Source organism: Sapajus apella, unplaced genomic scaffold (assembly GCF_009761245.1).
Source record: "Sapajus apella isolate SASKATOON/1434 unplaced genomic scaffold, GSC_monkey_1.0 scaffold17, whole genome shotgun sequence".
Taxonomy (NCBI): Eukaryota; Metazoa; Chordata; class Mammalia; order Primates; family Cebidae; genus Sapajus; species Sapajus apella.
In genome coordinates this window covers 11450150-11477885 of record NW_022436957.1, presented here as the reverse complement: position 1 = coordinate 11477885, position 27736 = coordinate 11450150, and the positions used below count along the sequence as shown (strand labels likewise).

Sequence of the window (27736 nt, the reverse complement as noted above, 5' to 3'; positions counted from 1 at the left end):
AAAACAAAACAACAAAAAATCTTATTCTGAGTGTTCCAGTAATTTTTTTTTTGTATGAACTTAGAGATACTATAAGTTTGTATGAGACAGTTAAAAAGGCCAAAGATAAAAGGTTTCTCACCCCCCTCCCCGACTTTTTTTTGTCTGTGAAGTTTCTGTTTATTTTTTGGCCTCTTTGATGTATGTGTGAAACAATATGATGAACAATAAATTGGAATTTTGTTTTGCTGAGTTGCTCTAACAAAAAAAAAATTCCGTTGGATTCATTCATATTTAAAATCTTGAAAAAGTAGGATTTTTATTTAGTTGTGCTAATGGCATTTCTGTTTGTTACATCAAAACATGTTTTAAAAAGGCATATTTAGCTCAAGAAAAGCTTGTAGGTTGATCAGTTTTTCATTCTGTACAAATCTTGGAGGACATTCAGTGTAGTCACATTTGGAAGAAAGGCCATGGAGAAGTCATGTTAATTGCACATAATCTATAATTGGAAGAAATTTGTATCCTTTGGTTCCTTAGTACATAAATTACTCAACTATGTGCAGTCATTCTTCATGCTACTTCCTTTTTAGCATCAACTTTCTCTCACATTTACAGTTCTTCTTGGCTACCTTTATCTACAGTATATTCAGGATTATTCTTTTATCAGAGAGTTCTGTGCTATTTTATTGTCTGGGTATTTGCAAGTGAGTAGACAAAGATTCCGGAAAGTATCTCCTTCCTTCCCTGCCTCTCTTTTCTGTTATTACAACCCTGGCCCAATTTACTTCCTCAGTTTGTCCCTCTGGGAATAAAGCCAGAAACATTGAGATGTTAACCTTCTTTCATCCTTCCATTTTTTCCCCCAGTCACTTACTGAATGGTCCATGTGAGCCAAACTTCAGTAATACAGGGGCTTACAGCACAGGACAGACTTGGGCCTCATGTCCTCATGTCCCAGGGCATAGAGAAATCTGCTGCAAATGGACAAAATATTTGATAGTCTCCCCAGTGAGCCTGCAATTGATCAAATTAAAACTGGTGCCCTTTGCTTGGAGATCATGAAGTTTAAATCAGGGCAGAGATTAGAAACCCTCCTGACAAAGAATGAAGACAAGCTATGTGAAATCTAGAAGCCCTTTGCCCTCCCCATGTCCTGGGTCTATTCTCAGACAGGGCATGGAACTATATGCAAATTCTACCACCGTGGGGGTTACTGGCTTCCACTTTGGTATTGAATGCTCTGTTGGGCTCAAGACACTGGTGTTGGTCTTCAGAAGTCTTGCATCACTAAATTCCTGCATGGGATGGGGCACAGAATCTAAATGCCACTATAGTAGGAACTTTTATCCTAACCATATCCCTAACCGTATTGGCTAATCAAGGTTAGCTCTTAGTAAATATTTGTGAGTGAATGAAGCATGTTTAACATCCTGGCTCTTAAACTAGAGGCCTGTCTATTGAGGTGCAATGGATGCAAGAAAAGAGTGTCCCCACCCACCATCTCTGCAATTTCTTCATCTTTTTCCACCTCAGTCCCACAGGAGGATGCTCCCACGGTGGAGTTGGCACACAATGGCCAGAGTAGAAGCAGTTCCCTGTTGTCTGGATGTTGGCTCTTATTAGACTTCGATTTCTTACTCTTGAGGAGGCCAAGACATCAGTTACTTCATGAAAGCATCATCCAAGCAAGTAGGAAGCACCAGCCTAGAGTGTGTCTCCATCTTCATATACAGTCTTTGCTGTCTTCAGAGCAGGGCTAGGCTTTCCCCTGGCCCCCTTCCCACAACATTTTTACTGTGGGAAGTGGGCTTATTAATTCTTAGTTCAATTGCTTGTATGTGAACAAAATATAAACACATCTGTACAGTTACATTTCTGTTGGTGACATTTGTTGGACACTAGGTTACCTTTTTATTTGCTTAAAGTCTTAAGAGGAGTTATGTATTTGAGCAGAACCATCATGTAGGAAGGAAATAATATTATCCTGTTGAAGAAGACCACAAACAGCTGAAACTATTTACTTTTTCTCTTTATATCAATCTTAGAGAAATGATAGAAATGATGGAAGGCATAATAATAAATAATTTTATATCTGAATATATAACAGAAAGAATTTTTAAAATTTCAGATAACTATTAATACCATTCTTATGCTGGTGGGTACTAGTATCTTTTGATCATTTGAATACAGCTTTCTTAATTTCAAAATTTGTTTTTTTTAATCTGTTATCTCTTTATCAATGAAGCTAATAAGGGCATTAAAACATTACCTAGTTTATTTTCTTGTAGATACTTTTACTGTGGCTAGGCAACTTTTAAAATAACTGCTTTGCTCTTGTATGTATGTATATATGTATCTGTGTATTCAATTTAAAAAATTTACCAAAGAGTTCCAAAGTTAATACAGAGAGGCCCTGTGTACCAGTGTTTCTCAACACTTGGCAGAGGGATTCCCCCCAATTGCTCCCAAGAATATCTGGCAATTTCTGGAGACATTTTTGGTTTTCACAATTGGATGTGCTACTGGCATCTAGTATGTAGAGGCTAGGGATGCTGCTACTTATCTTACAAAACCATAGACAGTCCCTGACAACCTAGAATTACCCAGGCTAAAATGTTAATAGTGCCTTGAGTTGAGAAACTCTGCTCTAGCCCCATTTCTCTGATGATAGCATATTAAATAACCATGGTAGACTTATCTAAACAAAGAAATTCATGTTGGTTCAGTTTTTCTACTAATGTCCTTTTTCTGTTTCAGAATCTGTTTCTCCTTAGTCTGATACACTCTGTGACACTTTCTCTGGCTTCCTTTGTTTTCATGACCTTGAAACTTTTGAAGAGATTTAGAAGTGTTTCTTACTTGGAGCTGACCGCCCCACCCCTACCCCCCAGCTCATGGAGTATATGGAAATGGGATCTATTTGTGGGTTATATATATGACTGGAGAGTACTGTGGCATTTAGAGGGTGGGGAAAGAGAGATAATCATTGTGCTGCATGGTGCAAGACAGTCCCCCATAACGCTCCCACCCAAAATGCCAACAGCACACCCCCATTGATGCATTAAGAGCTCAAGCCCTTCCTAGTAACTCATAGACAGTGAAATTTCTTGTCTCAAGACCAGAAATTGGCAGGTAATAAGTTTCAAAATAAAAGCTTCAATTTTAGAGTTTCAGTCCAGGAACTTTTTCGATCTAACAATAACTGTCTCCATTGAAAATGTAAGGTTTAATATTTTCAGCAACAAGTTTAGTCTTTTGGAAATGTTTATTTCTAAGTAGATAAAACATTTTTCATTTTATTTGCTGAAGTAATATATTAAAATATGGATTGCCACCATTGGAAACTTGAATACATTTAAAGAACTTGAATTCATGGTATAGTTCCGTGGTATTGGGGACAGAGGAAAGTATTTGGGGCCACAATTGTGTTGATGGAGTCGTATGCCCCCCTTTATTTTTTTATAGTACATATTCCACACCTCCACAGTGTATGCGTTTATTTACTTATCTTTTGTCTCCACCTCCTTAGCAAGCTCCATGAGAGAAAGGATTTTGCTTTGCTTACAGCTGTATTCTATGGCTCTCTAATGGGGAATACCATGAAATTCATATTTGAACAGTATTTAAAGAGGCTTTATATGGAAAGAATAATATAGGGAAAGTAATTAAATGACTCTTTACCTTATTTCTGGCCTTTTATACCTGAAATTCTATTTGGTATTTGTTTAATTTATATAAATGTTACATATTACACATAATATTTTACCTCTTTTTCACTTGATGGTATATTTTTGAGATTTCTTTTTTTTCTTTTTCTTTTTCTTTTTTTTTTTGAGACCTGTGGTCCAGGCTGCAGTGCAGTGGCATGATCTTGGCTCACTGCAACCTCTTCCTCTTGGGTTCAAGGGATTGTCCTGCCTCAGTTTCTCGGGTAGCTGGGATTACAGGCACGCATCACCATGCTCAGCTAATTTTTGTATTTTTAGTAGAGACAGGGTTTCCCGTCTCTTTCCCAAAGTGTTGGGATTACAGGTGTGAGCCACTGCACTGGGCTGAGATTTATTCTTTTGTTTAAAAAAATATGTAGCTTTAGCTCAATGGTTGCCACCAGGGGGTGATTTTGTCCTTCAGGGGATATTTGGGAACACCTCTAGCCATTTTTGATTGTCACGACGGGAGGTAGTCCTGATACCTGGTAGATAGAGGCCAGGTTTGCTGCTAACTATCCTGGAAAGCACAGAGTATCCTTACAATATAGAATTATCTGGCCGGATCATGCTGATGTTGAGAAACCCTGGGCTATTTCTTTCCTTTTATTTATTTTTTTGAAACAGAGTCTCATTCTGTAACCCAGGCTGGAGTGCAGTGTTGTGATCTCAGCTCACTGCAACCTCCGTCTCCTGGGCTGGTCTCAAACTCCTAAACTCAGTGATCTGCCTGCCTCAGGCTCCCAAAGGGCTGGGATTACAGGTGTGAGACACCGTACCTGGCTTCTTTCCTTTAATCTGTAGAAGGGTATCCCCTTGACAGCATATACCATATTTATTTTATCCATTGCCGTCCTGATGGACATTTAGGTTGTTCCAATTCTCTGCTGTGATGACAAGTGCGGAAAAGAGCATCCTCACCAGTGTCTGCTTGTGTGTGCCACAGGGTTTCTGGTAGCTGTGTTTTCTGTTCTAGGAATCATTTCCAAATGCCACTCCAGAATGGCTGTACTCTTTGCTTACACAGCATCACCTGGGAGTCCAATTCCATGTGTCTTTACCAGCACTTGGTATTATTTAACTTTCACATTGTTGCCAATTTGAAGTTTAAAATAGTAGCTCATTTGTAAAATTTTGCATTTCCTGATTGCTAGTAAGACCAGACCACAGGAATCATTCACACTCCAAACATTCTAGAAAACTGGTGAAAATGTTTTTTGTCAAGCATGCACCACTTCATTTGGTTTTTCCCTACGTCTTTGATGTATATTATAAAACCACACATTTTAGAGGACTAGGCTTGTCTGTTTCTGCCAGTAGAGGTCACTGTCCCTCAGTGGTTCTCCACCAGTATGACTTTTGACCTCTCTACTCTCCCAGGGATTATTTGGCAAGGCCTGGAGCCATTTTTGCTAGTCAGGACTGTGAGTGTGCTGCTGGCCCCTAGAGGTGAGAGGCCAGGGATGTTGCTAAGGCCCTGCAATGCACAGGACTGTGACCCCCTGCCCCCTCCCTGCCCCCTCCCCTCCCCCTACCCCCTCCCCTCCCCCTTTTCAGTCCCCCACCCCTTCCTCCCTCCTCCCCTCCCCCACTCCCCTCGCTCTCTCCCCTCCCCCAACCCCTTCCCCCTCCCCTCCCTTTCCCCCTCATCCTGCCCTCCCCACTCCCCTCCCCCTTTTCAGTCCCCCACCCCTTCCTCCTCCCCTCCCCCACTCCCCTCCCTCTCTCCCCTCCCCCAACCCCTTCCCCCTCCCCTCCCCTTTCCCCCTCATCCTGCCCCTCCCCCTCCCCTCCCCCATCACCCCTCCCCCATCACTCCTCCCCCTCCCCTCTCCCCACCAACAAGAAAGAACCATCTGGCCCAAGTAATAGTGCCAAGCTGGAGAAACCACGGTGTCATCTTTGAAAGAAAGACTATGACAATCTCTATGGTAATAAAGACACCTATTAACAATGACACACATTTTATTGCAGAAACTGGGGAAACTGGGGAGAAGCATGCCTTTTGTCCCCAGGGAGAAGGCAGGAGTGAATTGGCAGGGGAAAGGGAAGGGTCTTGGGGGAGAGGGGAGGTGGGCCTGGGGCTCTCAGGGTGGTCGGCTGGAGCAGTGGGAAGTGCCCTGGTGGGGCCGGTGGCTGGTGTGGGGGTGGAACTGGGGTCAGCAGGCTGAAGGTGCTGAGGGCTGAAGGCTCAGGAGGTGATGGCAGGGGCCTGGCTCTCGGAGCCGGGCGGCAAGCTGGGTGTGCTCAGAGGCGCATGCCCCCCAGGCGAAACTCCTTCCGGGCGCAGGCAAGCCTGAGGTGTCGGGGCAGTGCTGCCCGCAGGCCCAGCGCTCCTGTGGTGGCTCTGCGACCGGGCCTCTGGCGGCCACACTTAATGCAGCGTGGCAGGCGGCCACCAGGGAGAAGTGAGACGATGCTGCATCTCTTCGGAGACACTGCTGGCTCAAAGTGGGGGCATCTTCTCAACAGCCCAGATCTGGGCACAAAGGCACGGGCCGCTCCGTTTCTCATCACAGCCTTGAAGGCCGATGGCTTGGGCGCCGGGTTACCTCTGCGCTCCGGCGGGGCGATTTTCACGGTCGCCAGGCTGTGGATGGGCTGGGGTTGGCGGATACTGCAAAGCCACTGCCTCATGAAGGCCAGGTGAGCCGGGGAGAAATCGGGCCAGACGTTGCTCAGCAGCTGCGGCCTGTTGGGAAAGCGCCTCCGGGCCTCGGGGATCGTCTCTCTCCGGATGCGGGTGTAGTCCCAGCCAGGAGGAGCGGTGGGGAGTGGCCGGGTGCGGTCCCAGCGGTTCCCATGGAAGTAGATGACCTTGCCCTGCTGCTGGGCCTGGGAGCGGATCAAGGGTCTGGACAGCCGGGAACAGTACTTCCGGGTCCGGCGCGCTTTCTGGGCCCAGGGCCAGCCCAGGAAGCGGCTCAGGTAGTTGCCCATGAGAGCGGGGCAGTGGGTCGGGCCTTCCAGTAGACACTGGGCTGCCAGAAGTTTCAGAAATCTGCGGTCAGGCCCAGAGACCAAGTGTCAGGGCTCAGTGACCAGTAACCGTTGGCGTAGAAATGTCTGAAAGCGCACGAGGCGCCGCGTGCAGGGTAGGTCTGGCCACGCCCATACCAGAGCCTCACGGGGCACAGATGCAGTGGGGGTACGTGGCGCCCCATGCCCTCTGGAGGACTAAGGCGGCTCAAGCTTCGGTCCTCCCCACTGAAGGTCCCAGACACTTAGCTCTGGGCAGAGGGGCCTGGCAGCTGCCTCTACTTTTGAACCTGACCTTTAAAGGCAGAACGTAGAAGAATTTCTGCCAGGTCTGTCGGCTCACGCCTGTAATCCCAGCTCTTTGGGAGGCCGAGGCCGGCGGATCACGAGGTCAGGAGATGGAGACCATCCTGGCCCACATGGTGAAACCCCGTCTCTACTAAAAATACAAAAAATTAGCCGGGCGTGGTGGTGCGTGCCTGTAGTCCCAGCTACTCGGCAGCTTGAGGCAGGAGAATTGCTTGAAACTGGAAAACTGAAGTTAGAGTGAGTCGGGATCGCTGCATTCTAACCTGGTGATAGAGTGAGACTCCATCTCAAAAAAAAAAAAAGAGATTTCCTGAAAACTGCAGATACCTGTTTCTGCAGAGAAGGGTGGTCTCTTTGATCAGTGTGAAAATGATCACAATACACTTGGATGCTCTAAACAAATCTTTTACTCATATCTGATTCTTCTAAGATGGATGTTAATGTTACTTTTTGCCATTTTGCTCTTAAGTAAACCGGGAAAGCCATCAGGTTTTGTTTTAGCACTGGCAATGTTGATTTTATGTGGACTTTCCTTTAATTTCCTGAGTACATCCATACAGATTATCTCTCTCTGAACACTAATATCATTTCTCCCCTTTCACTTTTAATGGTAATACAGAGGAGAGTGAGTCACATTTCCAATTTGCAGTTGAAAAGTGTAACTGCAAAACAAAGAGCTCAAAGATTGCTGGTGAATTGATTATGGTGTTAAGTTTGGAGATTTGTTCAAGGCGATGTTCTTAAAAACAGTTCAGAGAAACTGTTTTTAAGAACTTTTTCCTCAAAAGTACACACAGAAGGTGCCTTTTGGCTTGGCCCCAGTGCTGCGGTAGAAGAGAGACAGTAGTTGCACACAGAGCAAGTATTGAATCATGAGCGGGCGCAGATTCTGTCTGGATCTGAGAAGTGGAAGGCTGAATGGGCAGGGCACTACAAAGAGTTTAATGAGAAAATACCAAAGGCTTCTGTGGTTCAGGGAGGGCCAAGCATTGGGGAAACAGGGGGGCTGTCACCAACCGGTGGTGGAGAATTACATCCCTAATGCTTTCCACTGACTATTATTATTTTTTGGCAGATTCCCTATTATTTCCTGTAAGGAATGATCCCCATGTGTATGATTTTTGAAACAATGGGAATTTTCTATATAATTTTCTTCTTACTGAGATCATTCTTCATAATGGTAGAAATGTCATAATGAGTGAATGGTTTAATACCGTTTGGTATGATATTCTTCTAATATATTTTTTCTTTCCACTGTTTGCAGAATTTCCCATGTCCTACTTTGCAATGTAACCCAGAGGGTATCATTCTGGTTCGTGGTTATAGACCCTTCAAAAAATCACACCCTTCCTGCTGTTGAGGTGCAGTCAGCCATACGGTAATCACCCTTAAATATGCCTTCTATTGGTCAGTCAACTTGCTGATTAATTCAACTGTTTTTAAAAATAGATATTGAAGAGTTTTCTCTGTTTCACACATGAGTTATTTATTAAAATGTCAAAGATTTCATTTTATTAGTTTCTATAAGAGATGAGTATAGATCAGTGGTTCTCATCCAGGGGCAATTTTACCTTCAAGGAGACATTTGGCAATGTCTGGAGACATTTTTATTGTCACAGCTGGAGGGGTGGTGGTATCACCAGCATTGAGTAAGCAGAAGGTAGGGACCCAATAGCCTCCCTTTTTCAGTCAATATATAGTCTTTACTTTAAAAACATAATTTTTTTAAAAAATTGAGATGGAGTCTCACTCTGTCACCCAGGCTGGAGTGCAGTGGCACGATCTCAGCTCACTGCAACCTCCGCCTCCTGGGTTTGAGCAATTCTTCTGCCCCAGCCCCCCGAGTAGCTGGGATTACAGGCATGCACCACCATGCCTGGCTAATTTTTTGTATTTTTAGTAGAGGCGGGGTTTCACCATGCTGGCCAAGGTGGTGTCGAACTTCTGACCTCACGATCCACCTGCCTTGGCCTCCCAAAGTGCTGGGATTACAGGCATAAGCCATGCACCTGACCAAAAAAGATAATTTTTTTAAAAATGGTAAAATCATGACTCTCATACAAACTAAACATGATTACTATAAAAATTTTATTATCTCATTAGTTAATGAGAACACTAGTAACATGTTAAAATCATTTTCAAGGAGACTTCAAGAAACCACCCATATATAGAAAATGAAGAATGGCAAAATGCATTTACAGAAAGATGCATCGGTCTATTTTTCAGGCAGTAACCAATTATGTTCCACTAGACACGGTTCATTTGATTTTGTATGGACAGGAATCATTTATGTTATGTCAGTTTTCAAGAACTTATGGACTTGCAAAATAGCTCAAAGACCATAAGAGATGGAAATTGCCTAGAAAGGTGCATTCAGTAGGACAATCAGGAAAAAGTCCAGTATTCTGTTTTGCCCATTTCAAGTATTTTACATTTTTTCCCAACAGTTGCACTCCTCCCCTCCTTCTGATCATGAGAAACTCAAAAGTGAAATGAATTCTTGACTTCCAAGAATTAGGAGGATGCAACTTGTACTTCTTTTAATTACTGTGCATTTAGTGTGTGTCAAAACTTCAAATACCACATGTGATTGATGTTGGGCAAAGGTATACTGGAAAAATGAACTCAGGAAATAAACTAGAACAAAACAAAGCAGCTCTCCCCCAAAAGATTTACAAGTTACTGCACACGTATGTTCATAGCAGCTCTGTTTACAATAGCAAAGACCTGGAACCAACCCAAGTGCCCATCACTGATAGACTGGACAAAGAAAATGTGGCACATATACACCATGGAATACTATGCAGCCATAAAAAATGACGAGTTCCTGTCCTTTGTAGGGGCTTGGATGAATCTGGAAACCATCATTCTCAGCAAACTGACACAAGAACAGAAAACCAAATACCACATGTTCTCACTCATAGGCGAGTGTTGAATAATGAGAACACGTGGACTCAGGGAGAGGGGCATCACACACTGAGGGCAGTTGGTGGGGGCTAGGGGAGGGACAATGGGGGTAGGAAGGGTATGGAGGGATAACATGGGGAGAAATGCTGGATATAGTATGCACCTATGCAGCAACCCTGCATGACCTGCACATGTACCCCAGAACCTAAAGTAAAAAAAAAAAAACAAAAAACAAGTTACTGAAATATATATTATTCTTTTTACCAAGGAGGAATACCTAGTGGAAGAACTCATAAGCTCTCTGTAAAATGTTAACACTTAGGATAATGAGTATATAACCAATGCCAAAGGTTTTTGTGAACATCATCTATTTGTTTTGCTGAAGCAAAGGCACTGAAGATCTATGCCAGTGAGAAATGGTTGAATGTGCCCTAACAAGAAAGTTTGAACTAAATTGCTTCTTCGCTGCTGCTAAGAATACTGTTAAGACTTTCACTACTTAGGAAGTAAGAATTATAAATATAATTTACATTAAAAAAAGTTTATTTATGTCTTACGATCTATGAGGGCTACAAGGAAAATGAAGGCACTGGGTTAAACCAGACCTTTAGTTGATGGGAGGAGGAAGAGTGAGTGCTTGGGGTGAAGGTCCAGGAAATGTTAATATAAAGGAAACAATGCCACAAAAGAAGGATAGAGTGAAAAAAAGGAGAGTGAACTCACTGCAGCCTTGAACTCCTGAGGTTCAAGTGATCCTCCTTTCTCAGCCTCCTGAGTAGATGGGACTACAGGGATGTGCCACTACGCCTGGCTAATTTTTAATTTTTTTTTTTGTAGAGATGGGATCTTGCTATGTTGCCCAGGTTGGCCTTGAACTGGCTTCAGGCGATCCTCCCACCTCAAACTCTCAGAGTGCTGGGGTTATAGGCGTGAACTACTGCACCCAACCAACGCCAATACTTTTTGAGTAATTATTATTATCTCTCCTTTATAAATTAAGAAACCGAGGCTCAGGGAGATTAACTGATTTGTTACTGCCACCATGCTAGAAAGAAAGAGTGAGGACTTGAACCTAGGCATGCTGCCACCATATCCAGTGATTTTTCCTGTTGACCAGAGTACACAAAGAACTAAAACAGACATCTTAGAATTGGTTGTCATTCCTTTACACAGAGTGCTTAGGGTGAAGGTCTGGGAAGTACATGAATATGTTCACAACAAAATGTCTATTTCAAATGTCCTAGCAGGAGAAGCTATTTAGGAAGTAGGGATAGCCAACAGAATGAGAATTACAGAATTCAAGTAAAATACTTGAAATGGGCAAAACAGAGTACTGGACTTTTTACCGATGCACAGTATACATGGTATGAGGTAAAGGAGTGACCAACTGATTCCAAGATGTCTGTTTTAGTTCTTTAGTGAGGGCCTGGCCTAATTCAACACCACTCTTGGCTGAAAGATAAACATGATGCTTGATGACAACTGGTGATTCCAATGGTGGAGCAGATTTAATATGTACCTGAGCTAGAAATTCCAGTCAGTCTGAGAGGTGATAGAATACATTCCAAGCCTAGAGTGAGAAAGTAACAAAGTGTTAATGAACCAGGAAGATAGAATGAAAATACAGAGCAATTTTTCATTTTCCTCTGAGTTACATCTTAGCAGTGGGTTTCATTATTTTGTGGAAAAGTTTGTGTTCTCAGATGATCAATATTAGGTTATGACAAAGGGAAATATTCCATTGTTTGATAAAAATGACATTTAAATTATCCCTTGCTGTAGATTATTTGGCTAGAGTTCGCTCTCACATCCATGAATAATCATGCCTCAGCACAGATTTTTATTTACTAAAGGAGGTCTTTTCTGATAGCCTGGTGCTGGCCTGCAGAGATTCTCAAGCTGTACTATCTGGCTGTAGACTTGGTCTATTCAGTACCATAGCCACCAGCCACATGTGGTTATAAAGCAGTTGAAGTGTGGCTAGTCCAAAGTCAAGTGTGCTCATAGTATAAAATATAAACCAAATTTCAAAGACATAGTACAAAATAAAATGTGGAGCCCCAGCCTGGACAGCATAGCGAGACCCTGTCTAAACACACACATATACACACACACACACAGAGCCAGGTATGTTGGTACACAACTGTAGGCTTAGCTACTTGGGAGGTTGACACAGGAGGATTGCTTGAGTCCAGGAGTTCGAGGCTGCAATGAAGCCTGCAATGATCATGGCTATCTCAAACAAACAAATAAACAAACATAAAATATGCAAAGCCAACTCAATACTGTTTACATGTTGAAATTATATATTTTTGGATATATTAGACAAAAAATATATTATTAAAATTAGTTTAATCTGTTTCTTTTAGTGCAGCTACTAAAAAATTTTAAGTCACACGAGGCTCACATTATATTTCTGTTTTCCAGGGCTGCTCTAGAAGTAGATAAAGTCAGCTTGCATAGTACAAATTCAATAAAGGTCATGAAATATCTCCAAGGATTCTCCAGTTTACAAATTCCAGTTAGAAATTCGCTTCTTTTATTTTAATTAAATAAGTCTTTGCTACCAACCTCTCCTTAACTGCCACCACCACTAAAAATGTAGATATTTCCTAGGAAAAGTAACATTTTTCTAAGCTTTTGAACTCCTAAACTATTATTGCCTTTAGTCCTATGGAACTATTTGCAGTCTGCTGAACAAGTCTTACTTTACCATGTCTCCATTCCTATGCTCACTACATACTTTGGTCTAAAAAATTCCCACTTGTCCCTCGAAACAGAGCTCAAAAATGGCCTCCATAGCAAAGCAGCTCTGACTTCTCTCTATGGTGTACTTGGCCTTTCCCTCTGCTCATACTGTGCCCATATTTGCCTGTTTCACGGAATATTTTGCACCACACTGTAGTTGTGGATCTACTAGTCTGTCACTCTTCTAGACTATAAGCTCTTTGGTATTTTAATTTCATGTTCTATCTCTAGCATCTAGCACAGTATTTGATATTTAGTAAGTTTTGGGCAAATGTTTGTTGAATTGATGAAAAAAAAATCAAGATTAAGTTGATGGATTTGAAACCACTCCTGATTATGTTTTCTTTTTTGCTTCTGGTTTTCTCTACTTCTCACATTCATCACCCATATTTTACATGTAATTTTACTTTTGGGGGGTGTGATATTTATGTAAGCGACCTTAAATAGAGCTTTGTCATTCCAATCTAGAAGGTACTCACACAGGACAGGTGAAACCCAAAGTGGGGCTTAGCCCATGAGGGTTCTGGACTTTTCCCCAGAAAGAATTCAAGGGAGAGTCAGAAGTAGAAGAAACCAACTTTATTGAAGAGGCAGTATTACAGCACCAGTGATGTTAGTGCTCTGTGACTGCTCCTGCAGAGCAGCACTACCCTGTAGGCAGAGAGTAGCAGCTCAGGGCAGTTTTGCAGTCATATTTATACCCACTTTTAATTACATGTAGACTAAGGAGCAGTTTATGCAGAAATTTCTAGGGAAGTGTAATAACTTTGGGGTCATCAGGTCATTCTCATGGAAAGGGGTGGTAACTCCCAGGCTTTGCCATGGCAATGGTAAACTGACATGGCACACTGGTGGGCATGTCTGATGGAAAGCTACTCCCCGCACCCAGCTCTGTTTTAGTTAGTCCTCAATTTGGTCCAGGGTCAGAGCCCCACCTCCAGAGATGAGTCCCTCCTCCTACCTTACTGCCTCTCAGGAAATAAAACATGGTGGACAGAGCTCAAAGCTCAGGACATCTGGATATTCACATTCATGGGGGCAGCAGTGGATACATGGGCATCCCTCTGGCAGCCAGCACTGTAACTTAAGAGAAACTGACATGATTACCCTCAGCAAACTTTCTAGTCATCTTGAAGTCTCCTGCCAGGAGGATGCTTTGTTTATAGAGATATTTATAATAATTGAGAAACAGGTTTGTACTTTGTCTTAATAGGGTTTTTCTGTCTTATTTTGTTTATTTTTAATTATCACTGCATTTTAGAAAGAACAGGAACCGGATCAACAATGCCTTCTCTCTGAATGACCAAACTCTGGAATTTTTAAAAATTCCTTCCACACTTGCACCACCCACAGACCCATCTGTGCCCATCTGGATTATTATATTTGGTGTGATATTTTGCATCGTCATAGTTGCAATTACACTACTGATTTTATCAGGGATCCGGCAACGTAGAAGGTAAGATATTTAAAGGGAGTGATTGAAAGAGCATTTTCTTATTTTCTCATGACTTGGGAAAATCAGGAGAGGATTTTCCTCTGGCTAAAGATAATGCCTTAAATTTGAAACTTTGAAAAAATTGGTGATTTTCAAAGTATCACTTATGCTCTTGTCTTTAGATATATTTTAGAGTCCAATGTCCGTTACTTAACTAGGCTTCTTTCACAACTATCTTTCCCTCTATTCTGTACCACATAAATGTTTCATATCCAGACTTGACTTTAATAACTGTGTTGTGATTTTGTAAGCTGGATATAAGGAGCTAAATAAACTTTTTGGGTAGGCAGAGTTAATCTTTGGTAGTCATCCACATCCAAATGCCAGCAGTTGCATAGTTCCATGCCTCCCTATCTTGGCTTACCTCTTCTTAGCCCAGTGCATGTAGGCTACCATCTTATCCCAGATGTCTTTGTGCCTTTTTATACTTCCCTCCCTTTGATGGACACTCATCCGTAGTGTGCCTATGATACTAAAAAGAGCTGTGTTTCTCATGGCCTTTAAATCAACTCTCAGCATCAGAATCACCTGGAACATTTGTTTAACATATAGGTTCCTTGGCCCTATTGCAGACCCACTAAATTAGAATCTCTGAAGGGATGCATTTTAATGAATACCCAGGTTATTCTAATTCATTGAGTTTGAGAGCTTTCAATTTAACAATCTATAGGCAGATTTTCACTTCTTGAGTTCGTTTACCTAGATTCTGGGGGCACTTGAAAACTTCTGTGGGGCACGTGCAAACTTAGATGTCTAAATTATTGATACTGCTTCAAGAGGGAATTTAATACCTGTAGGGAAGTTACTGAGGTAGTGGAGAAGAAGAGTAGACAGGATTTCTCAGCATGATTTTGTTTACCAGTACCTCTAATCCAGTGGGGAAGATAGAAAAATCCTCAGCTCTTCACTACAAACTTTAATGCTTCTAACCTTCCCTTGAGATACTATGGAAAAGGAATTCTGGTAAGTGGTGATTAGAGTGTCATGCATTTGAACACAACAAGGACATGGTTTTCAAAAGTGTTGGTTCCTACATGGGACATGTGGGATGTGTTTCACCAAGTAAGTATGTGTTTGACTAAATGCTCCTCTTGAAGCTTACTACTTTCCATATGTTTCACCTAGTAACTAACAGAAGGTAATAATTTTAATTCTTGGGCTTTGTAATTTTATTCACAAATGATAAGTAAAATGCTATGAAGTAAATTTTCTGTCTAGTCCTCAAATTAAATTCAGAGATTAGGATCAAGTTACACTTGCCTGACTTTTTTGATGATTTTGGCTTGTTTTGGTTTTTCTTTTGAAAATATTAAGAAATATTCTCATGTAATGCTTGAATACCTATGCTTAATATTTTTGTTTTGATTAATCTTGAGATGCTGTGATTCTGTGTTCTAACAACTGTAACATTAGTGAATTTACTCCATCTACTTGGTTTCTAATTTCCTCACTAGTACAGTGTAGCGTAGGAGTTAGAAGAATGGACTCTGGAGATAGATTGCTTAGTTTCAACGTATTTATCTCTTAGATTCTGCCCTTGTATATAATCCATTAACTGTACGGATTATCAGGAAGCACAATGAGTCAGGGAAACCAAATTTAGGAGAATATAATTTGTGGTGCTAGAGTCAAGCTGGTTAAGTTTATTTTTACTGTTTGTAAATAGATAACTTTTCTAGAGTGACAGTGAGGTGTACTGGAAATAATTAACTTGGCGGGATAAAAAGAGTTAATACATAGAGTGCTTAGAGTGGTATCTGGCACACAGTGAGTGCTCAATAAGTGTTAGCTGTTACTATTATTTTATGACCTTGCCATTTGCTGGTCTTTCAGCTAGCTCGTGCTGGGATCAGCTATCTCTTTCCTTCTGAGCAGATTCTGCAGTAATATAATAATTGGGTGTGTAGCATTATAATCTGTTGCCTGGGAGAGGTGAGGCTGTTGTCACAGCCTTGCCTTCACAAATTTATTTCATGGTCAAACTAGGAAAGCAGATGGACAAGTCTCTTGTGTAAACCAGGAGAGCATCAATAATTAGCAAATATAGTCAGGAAAATTAAGACAACCTTCTGAAGATAAATTGTTTGTTGTGTTTTAAGTTTGACACAATTTGTGGTGGGTTTCTCCTTGACAAAATGTTGCTTCAAATGCAAGGAAAGGGTGCAGTTTAAAGTGAGGAGAGCCCTGAAAATTACAATAAAAGCCCTTTCTAATCATGGAAAAGATAGGATTGCCCCCAAAACCTTTAGTTTTGAGGAAGATGGTCAAAGGAATGTTCAACAATCTAATCCATACAATAGATAATAATGAACATAGTTTGTGTGGTACAAAATCGTAAACTTAGAAGACCTGGAGGGACCATGGGATTATCTAAGTCACCATTCTGCTTCTATGGACAAGAATGCCAGAGTCATCTAACATATATATATTTAAACTTACTATTGAGGAAATTTCTCAGCAAAGCTTTAACAATTTGGTTATCTTTGCCAATAACACCATTATATTAATTATTCAGGGACACTGAGAGTGGCAATGGAGCCCAAACTAGGTAAACTCAAATACCAGCTACGCCCTTTACCTGTATAATCTTGGTTGAGTCACCTGATTTCCAGGGAATCTCAGTTTCTCCATCTGCAATAGGAAGATGATGTTTCACAGGATTTTCATGAGGACTGACTGACATAAATATGTATAAAATACCTAGGGTATAGGTATTTTATAAACACTAAATAAACAGTAATTATTATTATCCAACATCAGCTTAACCTATTGCTATGATTAAGAGGTGCTGGGAAAGGATCTCTTTCCCACCAAGATATTGTGGAAAATATCTTGGTATTTTCCACCAAACTGTAGAAACTTCTCCAATTCACCAGCTCATTGCTTGGGATTTTATTAAATGCTTGTTTTATTTTATTAAGGTTTTGTTGACAAATAAAAATTGTATGTATTTGTGGCATATAAGTTCATGTTTTGATATATGTATATATTATGAAATGGCTAAATCAATTAACTGAAATGGCTAAATCAAATAATGAACATATTCATCACTTCACATACTTATTTTAGGGGATGAGATCACATACTTAATTTATGGGGTGAGCATTTAAGATCTACTCTCTTAGCAATTTTCAAGTACGTAATACATAATTATTAGCTGTAGTCATCATGCCGTACAGTAGATTGCCCAAACTTATTCCTTTTGTCTAACAGAAACTTTGTGTCCTTTGACCAACATCTCCTCCTACCCATGCCAGCCCCTGGCAACCACCATTCTACTCTCTGCTTGTGTAGATTCAACTATCTTAGATTCTACACATAAATGAGACCATACGGCATTTGTCTTTCTGTGCTTGGCTTATTTCATTTAGCATACTGTTCTTCAGGCTCATCTGTATTGTCACAAATGTCAGGATTTCCTTTTTTTTTTTTTAAAGGCTGAATAATATATTATTGTACCACATTTTCTTTATCCATTAATTCTTTGATGGACATTTAGGTTGATTCCATACCTTGGCTGTTGTGAATAGTGCTGGGTTGAACATGAGAGTGCAGAAATCTCTTTGACATAATGGTTTCAATTATTTTGGGTCTATACCTAGAAGTGGAATTGCTGGATCATATGGTAGTTTATTTTTTATTTTTTGAAGAACTTCCATACTGTTTTCCATAATGGCTGTACTAATTTACATTCCCTGCAGTAGTGTCCCAGGGTTCCCTTTTCTCCATATCCTCACCAACACTTGCTATGTTTTGTCTTTCTGATAATAGGTATTCTAACAGGAGTGAGGTGATATCTCATTGTGGTTTTGAATTGCATTTCCCTGATGATTAGTGATGTTGATCATTTTTTTCATATACTCATTGGCCATTTGTATGTCTTCTTTTGAAAATTTTCTATTCACATCCTTTGCACATTTTTAAATTGGGTTATTTGTTTTCTTGTTATTGAGTTGTTTGAGTTTCTTATATATTTTTGGATGTTAACTCTTTTGCTGTGCAGAAGCATTTTACTTTGGTGTAAATTCCGTTTGTCTATTTTTGAATTTACTGTGCTTTTGGGATCATATCCAAAAACTCACTGCCCAGACCAACATCATGGAGCTTTTCTCATATGTTTTCTTCTAGTAGTTTTACAGTTTCAGGTCTTATGTTTAAGTTTTTAATCTATTTTGAGTTGATTTTTGTATTTGGTATGAGACAACAATCCAGATTCATTCTTTTGCATCTAGATATCCAGTTTTCCTAACACCTCTTATTGAACAGATTGTTCTTTCCTCATTGTGTATTCTTGCCACCTTTGATGAAGATCTGTTGACCATAAGTGCATGGATTTATTTCTGTCCTTGCTATTCTGTTCCATTGGTCCATGTGTCTATTTTGATGCTGAATAAACACTTGTTTTAAAATGCAAATAATCTTGTGAGGTCTACTGGTCACCACAATAGTGGTGAATTGGTTAACCAGCTCTCTCTCTAAAAAATACTGTGATTTGTAGTATTTGCCAATTTCTCATCAAGGCTGAAGGATTCTGAATATTTAGCAATCAGCCCTTGAAAAGCTGTAGCACCCAGATCTAGCACATCATTACAGCTGCCACCTCTTTGTGAAATACCTAGAAAAGGTTGCTTCTCTATTGCCCTCTAGTTAAGAATAGCAGTTTGTGGAAATTAGAGATTCGCTGAAGGAAAAAAGTTGGAAAAGTAATTTTTTTAAATTTGGGGCAACAATTAGGGAGCAGAACAAGTGGGAAGGCAACCAAGATGAACTGCATATGCTTCACAATAGTGTCTCTTCTAGATTTAGTCTCTAGCACAACCTAGAAGTAGATGTATTGGCTATATGGTCAATTTTATGATGGTAGTGATAATGATGATGGTGTTAGTGATGATGGTTATGATGGTGATGGTGATAGTGATGGTGATGAAGTTGATAATGTGATGTGTGTTTTCATGGAAAGAGCATTGCACTAAGATTCTTGGTTTTGGGTTCCAGTCTCAGGCTCTGGCATTCTTTAGCTGTGTCCTTGAGCAAGTCACATAAGGAAAATGATAATAATACTTTGTTAAGTAGTATAGTCATAAAAAGACAAAATCAGAGAATATACATGGTTTACATGCTAGAAAGTGCTATATCAATTTCAGTTACTAGCATGACCATACAAAGCAGTTATAAAGTGCTAATTGTATATAACCTGGCACTTTGTGGTTTACAGGGAGAGTCATGGACACAGCACAATTTCAGATTTACATGTACGTAATAGAATTGATGTTGAATAGACCTTACTTGGATCTAAGGTCACGACTGGGTCTTAGGAAGGGACCTTAACAATGATCCAAATCCACCCCTACAGAAACCAAAGCCCAGATAAGTAAAAATATTTCATTCCTTTATTGACCATCCTTTCTGCGATAGGAGCTATAGTATGTATTATGGATGAGACAAACATAGACAACGTGGATGGTCCTTGCCTAGAAGGAGATTATAATCTTATAGTAACAAAGCTGGGTCAAAGACTTAGGACATAGAACCCTAGCTAATGCTCCTAGCTGAGTAGAGTCATTAGTAAATTTGCTTATTTTGTTTCTAGTTATACTTCTATTCCAAAAAGGTCAATAGTAAATAAAAATACATTGGATTTCCACAAATCTTGTTTCTCATACAAGGGGATGTGGCTCAGTCAATACATTTATATGCTGAAGCTTCACATTCTTATGAAGTCGTAATTAAATGAATAAATAGACTTAAAAATAGAGATGTAAATAAAATGAGAAATGTCATAGTGAATATAGCAATTGTTTTTCTTTGCTGTTGTTAAATATACATACCTGATAAAAATCCAATGTAAGTGTGTTGAGTAAAGTTTGGGGAGAGTACATAGAGTTCTAGATCAACTCCTTTCATCAATCTTGTTTCATTCTGAAAGACAAGTTACTCTACATATTTGAGTGTCAGTTCCCTCATCTGAAAACAGGGATGAGGCACATAGTCATGGCTGAGTGGTTAAGGCAGTGGATTTGAAAAACAGGGATGATAAAATATGCATAATATTACAGTAAGAATTAAGTGAGATGATGCATACAAAACCCTAGTCTGATTTCTACCATGTAATAGATAGTTAATATTATCATTAGCATTATCATTGCTATTATATGGCACATGTAAAGCAACTTGCCTACATTCACATGGTTAAAAAGTAATAGGAACAGGTTTTAAAACTGGATAGGTTTGATTTCAAAGTCCATCAATCTCACTGTGCTACAATGCCCACTCAATCATTCCAGTAACACTATTGCCCCCAGGAATCACCCAGAGAGATTCTGAGGACAATCCCAATTCCCCAATAATTGATTCTGTCCTGTTTGAAAATCATATTTGTCTGTCTTTTATTGTCTTTCTGGCTATTCTTGGGTCTTGACTCTTCAGCTCTTTTTTTTTTTTTTTTTTTTTTTTTTTTGAGACGGAGTCTTGCTCTGTTGCCCAGGCTGGAGTGCATTGGCACAATCTCCACTCACTACAACTTCTGCCTCTTGGGTTCAAGCAATTCTCCTACCTCAGCCTCCCCAGTAGCCGGGACTACAGGCATGTGCCAGCAAACCTGGCTAATTTTTGTATTTTAGTAGATAGAGCCAGGATTGCACCACATTGGCCAGGCTGTTCTTGAACTCCTGACCTCAGGTGATCTGCCCGCCCTGGCCTCCCAAAGTGCTGAGATTGCAGGCGTGAGCCACCACTCCCAGCTGTCAGCTCTATTTTGTTTGAAGGGGGACAGAAATACTCTTTCTGCTTTTGGTACCATTACTTTATCTCAGAACAGAGCAAACCCCGTTCCTCAACATCCCCTAGCTCTGAGGGCCATACCTAATACTTCTTTTGTTCCCTCTTTTGCCCCTGTTCTCTGTAAATTTATGAGATATATGAGAGATATTCACTCTCAAGGCTCCTAGGAGCTCATTCCAGATATTTTAATCACAGTTTTTTCATCCTGTTCCTGAACTTCCTAACGTTGCAGGAACAGCGGAAGTAATTAACATTCGATTTTAGTTTTCAGGAATAAGAACTCATGTTTTTAGCAAAACATCAAATCAGAATGATCCAGAAAGATAGTTAAGTTTTATTATTCTTAGTAAGAGCAATACATAGGTAGTGAGTGAGTCAGTTTATTACAGCAAACACTATGAAATGTGACAAAGTGATATATTACTGTTAGATAACCTTTGGGCTGCTTACCATGTCCACCAACCAGCAAGTTCCTGACATTGCGTTTTGTGAAGCCCAGCAATGCCAGGACTCTGAACAACTGGATCTAAGGTTATAGAAGAACAATATGCACCTAATTTGCCACTGACACTGCTCAGTTTGATAAATTTCCACAGCAATTCCCCTTGGAATCTTTTTGATTAAGATATTCTTCTTCTAAAGAAGAGAAACTTGTCCTCATTTGTTTACATCTTCCTTTTTAGTTTTTCCCCATTCGTTTGTGATGCCTGAGGAATTATTTTTCCTTGTTGGTGGGGAGGGGGAAGCGACATTCCTTGTAATCTTTGTCACTTTTCTTCTAACTCCATAAATATTTTTTTTTTAACTGAAGAAACTGGAAAATAGACCCTGGCAATCATTATTTCTAAGACTACTATTGCATTGCCACCTACTTCAGAATGCTTCATTTACTAAAATGTTTGTAATACAGGTTTCATACTTAACATACAAAAATATCAGGGTAAGACTTGGCTGTCTACAATCTATTTGTTGTTGTGGAAAATTATTATTCACTCGAAGCCCAGTGAGGAGGGATTTGGGGGGAATCCACATGAGGTAGCTATTTTTAATGATAATTTATAAATAGACACTTGCTACTTACAGATTCATCTTTAGAAGAATCATTCCTCTCTTTTATAAAGCATTAAAATGGGGAGAGGGAGGATGAGTACATATGGTGTTTTCTTTTTTGTTGAGCTATTTTTAGGACAAGGACGGTATCTCTTCCATAAACACAGTAGGTACTTAAAATGTAGTTGTTAGTCAATATTGGATACTATGAATGGAAGTGATGTGATTGATGGTTATAGAATGTCATTTTCCTTTGCTTTCTGGAGGATGTGGGAAGTAGCAATACATTTATCCACAGGAGGAGAAACCAAAGTGTTCTAATTCTCTGGTGGATAATTTCGCCTGGGAGGATCCTCTCATCACATTAAAATCTATATCCACTCCAACCCATGCTGATTGCTGATTGCTGATGCTTGCCATGGCCAGTGCAGTGTCTTTACCCCAAGGATAGAAAAATATAGCAGCCTGTCTTTCCCTAGGTCTCTCGGACCACAACTCTTGACTTGCAACCCAGCATTGGGCCAGAAGTTTTATGAATAAATGTTTAAAATGTGGCAACTGCAATTCAGTGATTGCCTATAGTGACTAATTGTGACATTTGATGGTGTCCTATACAATGATAAAATATTTTCAGATGATGACATTGGGATCTACAGAATTGGAATGCTACTTTGCCTTTGTTTTAAATGAACAACTATTTGAAATTATTTAATAAACTATCAGCAAAGCTTAAAATACAAGACATATAAGAAATTTCTTGTGCATAAAATTTCCTTCCTTCCTTCCTTCATTTCTTGTGGTAAAGCCCATTCAAGGTTTACCTTGGGCTATTGCCTGAGTAACTTTACCTGCAACATTAGTCCATCCATACATAAACCTAATTGTTCAATCTATTATCTGTCCATCCATCCATCAATCCATTCAGACAGCCATTAATTTATCATCCATCCAGCCAGTCATTGAACTACATTCATTGATTAATTCTTTTTTCCATCTCTCCATCTACCTTTCATCATTTGTTCAGCCACCCACCCATCTTCTGTCCATCTGTATATTTATTATCCAGCCAGTCAGCCATTAATCTACATTCATTGATTCACCCACCCTTAGAGTTGAATGCCTACTCTGTGCTAAGTCCAGGTCAGCTGTTTTGCAAAACATTTTTAAATTTGGGTTTTCCTGATTAGGTTCCTCATTATGAGATTCAGGTCAAAACAAATTGGAGGGGGTGGGGCTGGAACACGTCAAAAACATATATGTGATCTGCTCAGTGTATCACATCAGGACAGACTTGTCAGTTTCTTTCATTGTTGGAAATTTTCACTAGATTTCTCTTTTGGCAAAATACAAGTGTCTTTTTATAATTAGTATTTGCTTATGGGGGTAATAATTTGAGACCGTGCGATATCCTGTTCTCCAACCATCTTTCACTGGTTTAATATCCATTGATAATCCTCATCAGAATCAGTTATTATTATAGTGATGATTTTCTTTTCCTACTACTCTTTCTATATTCGTTGGCATTCTTCTATAAAAAAGAGCTTTCTCTTTCCTCCATTTTCTTTCACCATATTCTTTAAAGCACATTCTCATGCAGGACTAATAGGAAATTCCACCTCCGTCATTACTGGGGCAGCTTCACCATCTCCTCACCTGTCAAAGACTCACCAAGGTCCTGAGGGATTCTCATAGTGGTGGGACTCTACCCTGGTCACCACTACAGTGCCCAGCATCTCAGCCAGATGATCTTTTCATGTCTGCTGTTTTGGCATTTCCACACATTCCTGGGACAAGAGAATCCTTTGCAAATCCAGGAGCCTCATGCCTATCATCATGCCTCCGTGGTGCCACCATGGAGCGGTGCTCCAACATCCAGCCTACAATAAGCGTTAGGGAAACCCCTCCTTCTTCTGGTTGCCAGAGGCATCCACCTCTCTTTTTTCTTTTACTGCATGATATCAAGCATAATTGTCTCATTGTCTTAGTCTTTTGCAAAACACAGGAAAAACTTTTGAATTTGAGTCGACAGTTTTCCACACTCCAAAGAAGTATTACAGATCTGCCTACTACTTGGGTTGGGGTCAGCAGGGTCTACAAAGAGTGAAACTATGAGAAATTAAAAAATTTATCCTGTCATATGGAATTTTTGGAATGACCTGGAGTTATAACTATGAGTTGTAATTAGGAGAAATATGTTCTGAGTTCCAAAATTGTGACTTGCAAATGAACACAATTATTTTGTAATGAGTAGAGCCAAGCAGCAATATCTGAAGTTTATAGCACTTACTTTCTACAAAGTAATGTTAATTTGCTTTCTGATAGCTCATTTCTATTTGATTTTCACTCAACATTTTCAGAACATTAATTTGTCCAATCCCATGAGAGGAGTTTATTACTTTTAACAATTCAGTTGTTTTTAAGTTATTCTCCTAGAGCTGGATTTTAAACTTGCCAATTTACCATACATTTTCTTTACATTATTTTATGCAATTTGTGTGTGTGTATATCCTCATATTCATTCATATACATATTCATCTATATCAATTTTAGTATTCTAAATAAGACCACTTATTTTGATCACTATTATATATCATCTATACAGACTTCTTATCTTGGTAGTATCTTTTCACCTTACCAACTCTTTATGGTCTTTGAAATTTGTTTGAAAATTACACAATTTCATTAATTATTTCATTGTTCTAAGCTTCCTATTCCCCTTCCTGTTCTCCATGTTCGTACAGAAGACCATATGCAGCCACGCTTATGGTCTTTCTGGATGCCAATCACTCTTTTTTATGTGCTTTTAGAAAGAACAAAGAACCGTCTGGAGTGGATGACACTGAAGATAAGTGTGAAAACATGATCACAATTGAAAATGGCATCCCCTGTGATCCCCTGGACATGAAGGGAGGGCACATTAATGAGGCCTTCATGACAGAGGATGAGAGGCTGACCCCTCTCTGAAGGGCTATTGTTCTGCTTCCTCAAGAAATTAAAACATTTGTTTCTGTGTGACTGCTGAGAGTCCTGAAATACCAAGAGCAGATCATATATTTTGTTTCACCATTCTTCTTTTGTAATAAATTTTGAATGTGCTTGAAAGTGAAAAGCAATCAATCATACCCACCAAGACAATTGAAATCATAAGCTATTGACGACTCAAAATATTCTAAAATATTTTTCTGACAATATAGTGTATAAATGTGGTCATGTGGTATTTGTAGTTATTGATTTAAGCATTTTCAGAAATAAGATCAGGCCTATATATATATATATTCACACTTTAAAGACCTAAGGAAAAGTACATTTTCCAGTGGAGAATACATATAATATGATGGAGAAATCACTGAAAATGGATCCTTTTTGATGATCATATATATCACTCTGTATATGACTAAGTAAGCAAAAGTGAGAAGTAATTATTATAAATGGATAGATAAAACTGGAAGTATTGGTATACAGGGTAGAATTTTATCCTGTTATCACACCAACAATTGCTTATATATTTTCTGAATATCAGCCCCTAATAGGATAATTCTATTTGTTGACCATTTCTATAATTTGTAAAAGTCCAATCTGTGCTAACTTAATAAAGTAATAATCATGTCTTTTTGATTGTGTGACTGATTGTGGTCTGAAATTTATTTTCACACTGTGGAACATAGTCTTGTTTTTATTAGTTGTCTATAATCTGCTCTACAGCCCTAGAAATGAATTATTTTTGTTCTGTGTATCCTTGTTTGAATACTCCTTGTAGTTTTTAGGTTAATTCGATTTCCAGATAGGCCATGAAATTCTAAGAATGATGATTATACATTTATTAATGAAAATAAAATTTGCTACTCAGTTTCCCACTGCGATCACCCATAGTTAAGATTACAGCAGTAGTCTCTAACTCACTTCCCTGCCTCCAGTGTGCCTCCTTGCATACAAACTCTAAGATAGGTAGTTGCATACAGCAGTTTATTGGAACATGCTCTCAGAAGATACACCTTTAAGTAGTCAGGAAGGAAAAGTGTGATGGACAGACGTTAAGGTGGCTCCTATCATTCCCATGTCCTGGTGTTCACACCTTCATATAATTCCCTCCGCTTCAGTAAGTATGGTACCTGTGGCTTGCTTCTAATGAATGGAATACAATAAAAGTGATGAGATGTCTCACTCCTGTACTTACTTTATATTATATCTGAGTCTGTCTTGCTAGCAGATTTGTTTTTGAGACTCTTTGCTGGCTTGATTCAATAAGTGGCCATGTGGAGAAAGTCCATGTGAAAGAAACTGTAGTCAGTCTCTAGGACAGGGGCATCCAATCTTTTGGTTTCCCTGGGCCAAACTGGAAGAATTGTCTTGGGTCGTACATAAAATATGCTAACACTAGCAATAGCTGACGAGCTAAAAAGCTGTCCTGGGCTGCAAGTGGCCTGCAGGTCACAGGTTAGACAGGCTTGCTCTAGGAATTGCTGGTGACCTCTAGGCACCAAGGACAGTCTCCAGCCAACAGCCATCAAGAAGCTGGGATCCTCAGTCTGACAACAAGGAAATGAATTCTGACAACAACTGAAGTAAGCTTGAAAGCAGATTTTTTTCCCCATTTAAATCTCCAGATGAGAATGCAATCTGACCTACACTTTGCAGCCTGAGCAGAAGAACCAGTTCGGCTGTGCGCAGACTCTTGACCATGGACACTGTGAGATGATAAATGCATATCTTTTTTAGCTGTTAAGTTTGTGGCAGCAACAGGTAACAGAGTAGGATTCGGCAGACGTAAACCTGGTCGTGTTAGTTCCTAATGTAGACATTTTTAAATGGCTTCTCATTATCCTTAGGCTGAAGCTAGACCCCTTAACGCAGGGCCTGCTAAAGTTTGACGCCCCCTCCACCTCCACCTTCCTCCCTAACTTCATCTTTCACAAGTTCTCTTTTCCATCCAATCATACATAGATCTCTCACTTCCAAGCTTTTGAACAGTCTGTTTTCTCTACCCTACCTCTTAGCCAGTCTTGTACCTTGTTCTTAGGGTCTTTGTCATGTGAACATTTTGATCTCAGGAAGTCTTTGCCAAACATTCAGGCTATGTGCTTCTAGAACACCCAGATAATTATACTCATCTCATTGTACTATAATTATTATTTTTAAACATGTTTTCTATGGAGGAAGGGGACCACAAAGGCAAGAGTGTTTTAGGACTCACAAAAGTCCTAATGCAGTCTTGTCTCCATAAACATTTTTGTAACCCACTTCACTTTGCCCTTGACCTCCAACCAGATAGAATTAACTATTGCTTTGTAATTTGATTATATATGTATACATTTTTATTTATAATGATTGTAACACTTCATTTTATTTGTTTATATATTTGTATCTTCACACTAAATAAAATATTCTTAGAGGTAGTGTTCAAGTCACTTAGCATAGTGCCTTATCTCCATTTCCTTATTTTCTCACTTCTTTCTTTCTTTTATCCTACAACATGGAGCAAAACCAAACACAATCCATGCTCTTGTGAAGCTGAAAGTCTATGTAGTCAGAGCTCAATAAATGTGTGCTAATAAACAAGCTCATGAAGTGGTAGCTGTTGCAAGCTCATAGTTTCATCCCTTCTGGGAGCAAAGCCTGCCGCTCTCTCTGTAAGTGGAGGAGTTTGCATATGTGGGTAGGATATTTTTGAGTTGAAGACCATTTTGACTTGGGAACCATATACTACTTAATATTATAGCAGGCTTCCTTATTTTTAGAAAATGAATGAGATTTGACCTGTTGGTTGACAATATGTGACTTA

At 39.7% G+C, this 27736-nt stretch overlaps 1 protein-coding gene across 2 annotated transcripts in view; it reads left to right on the top strand.

Moving 5' to 3' along the window:
- The window catches only part of CLTRN (collectrin, amino acid transport regulator), a 38272-nt gene extending 12694 nt beyond the window's left edge, over positions 1–25578 (top strand). The window contains exons 4-6 of one of the 2 annotated variants that reach the window (XM_032285974.1): positions 8242–8355; positions 13894–14088; positions 24765–25578. In XM_032285974.1, the coding sequence (XP_032141865.1) occupies positions 8242–8355; positions 13894–14088; positions 24765–24921 (466 nt within the window). In that variant the 3' untranslated portion in view covers positions 24922–25578. Of the gene's footprint in view, positions 1–8241; positions 8356–13893; positions 14089–22255; positions 22707–24764 lie in introns of those variants that run through there. The other variant, XM_032285975.1, reaches the window with a different exon arrangement.
- Positions 25579–27736: the final 2158 nt, after the last annotated feature.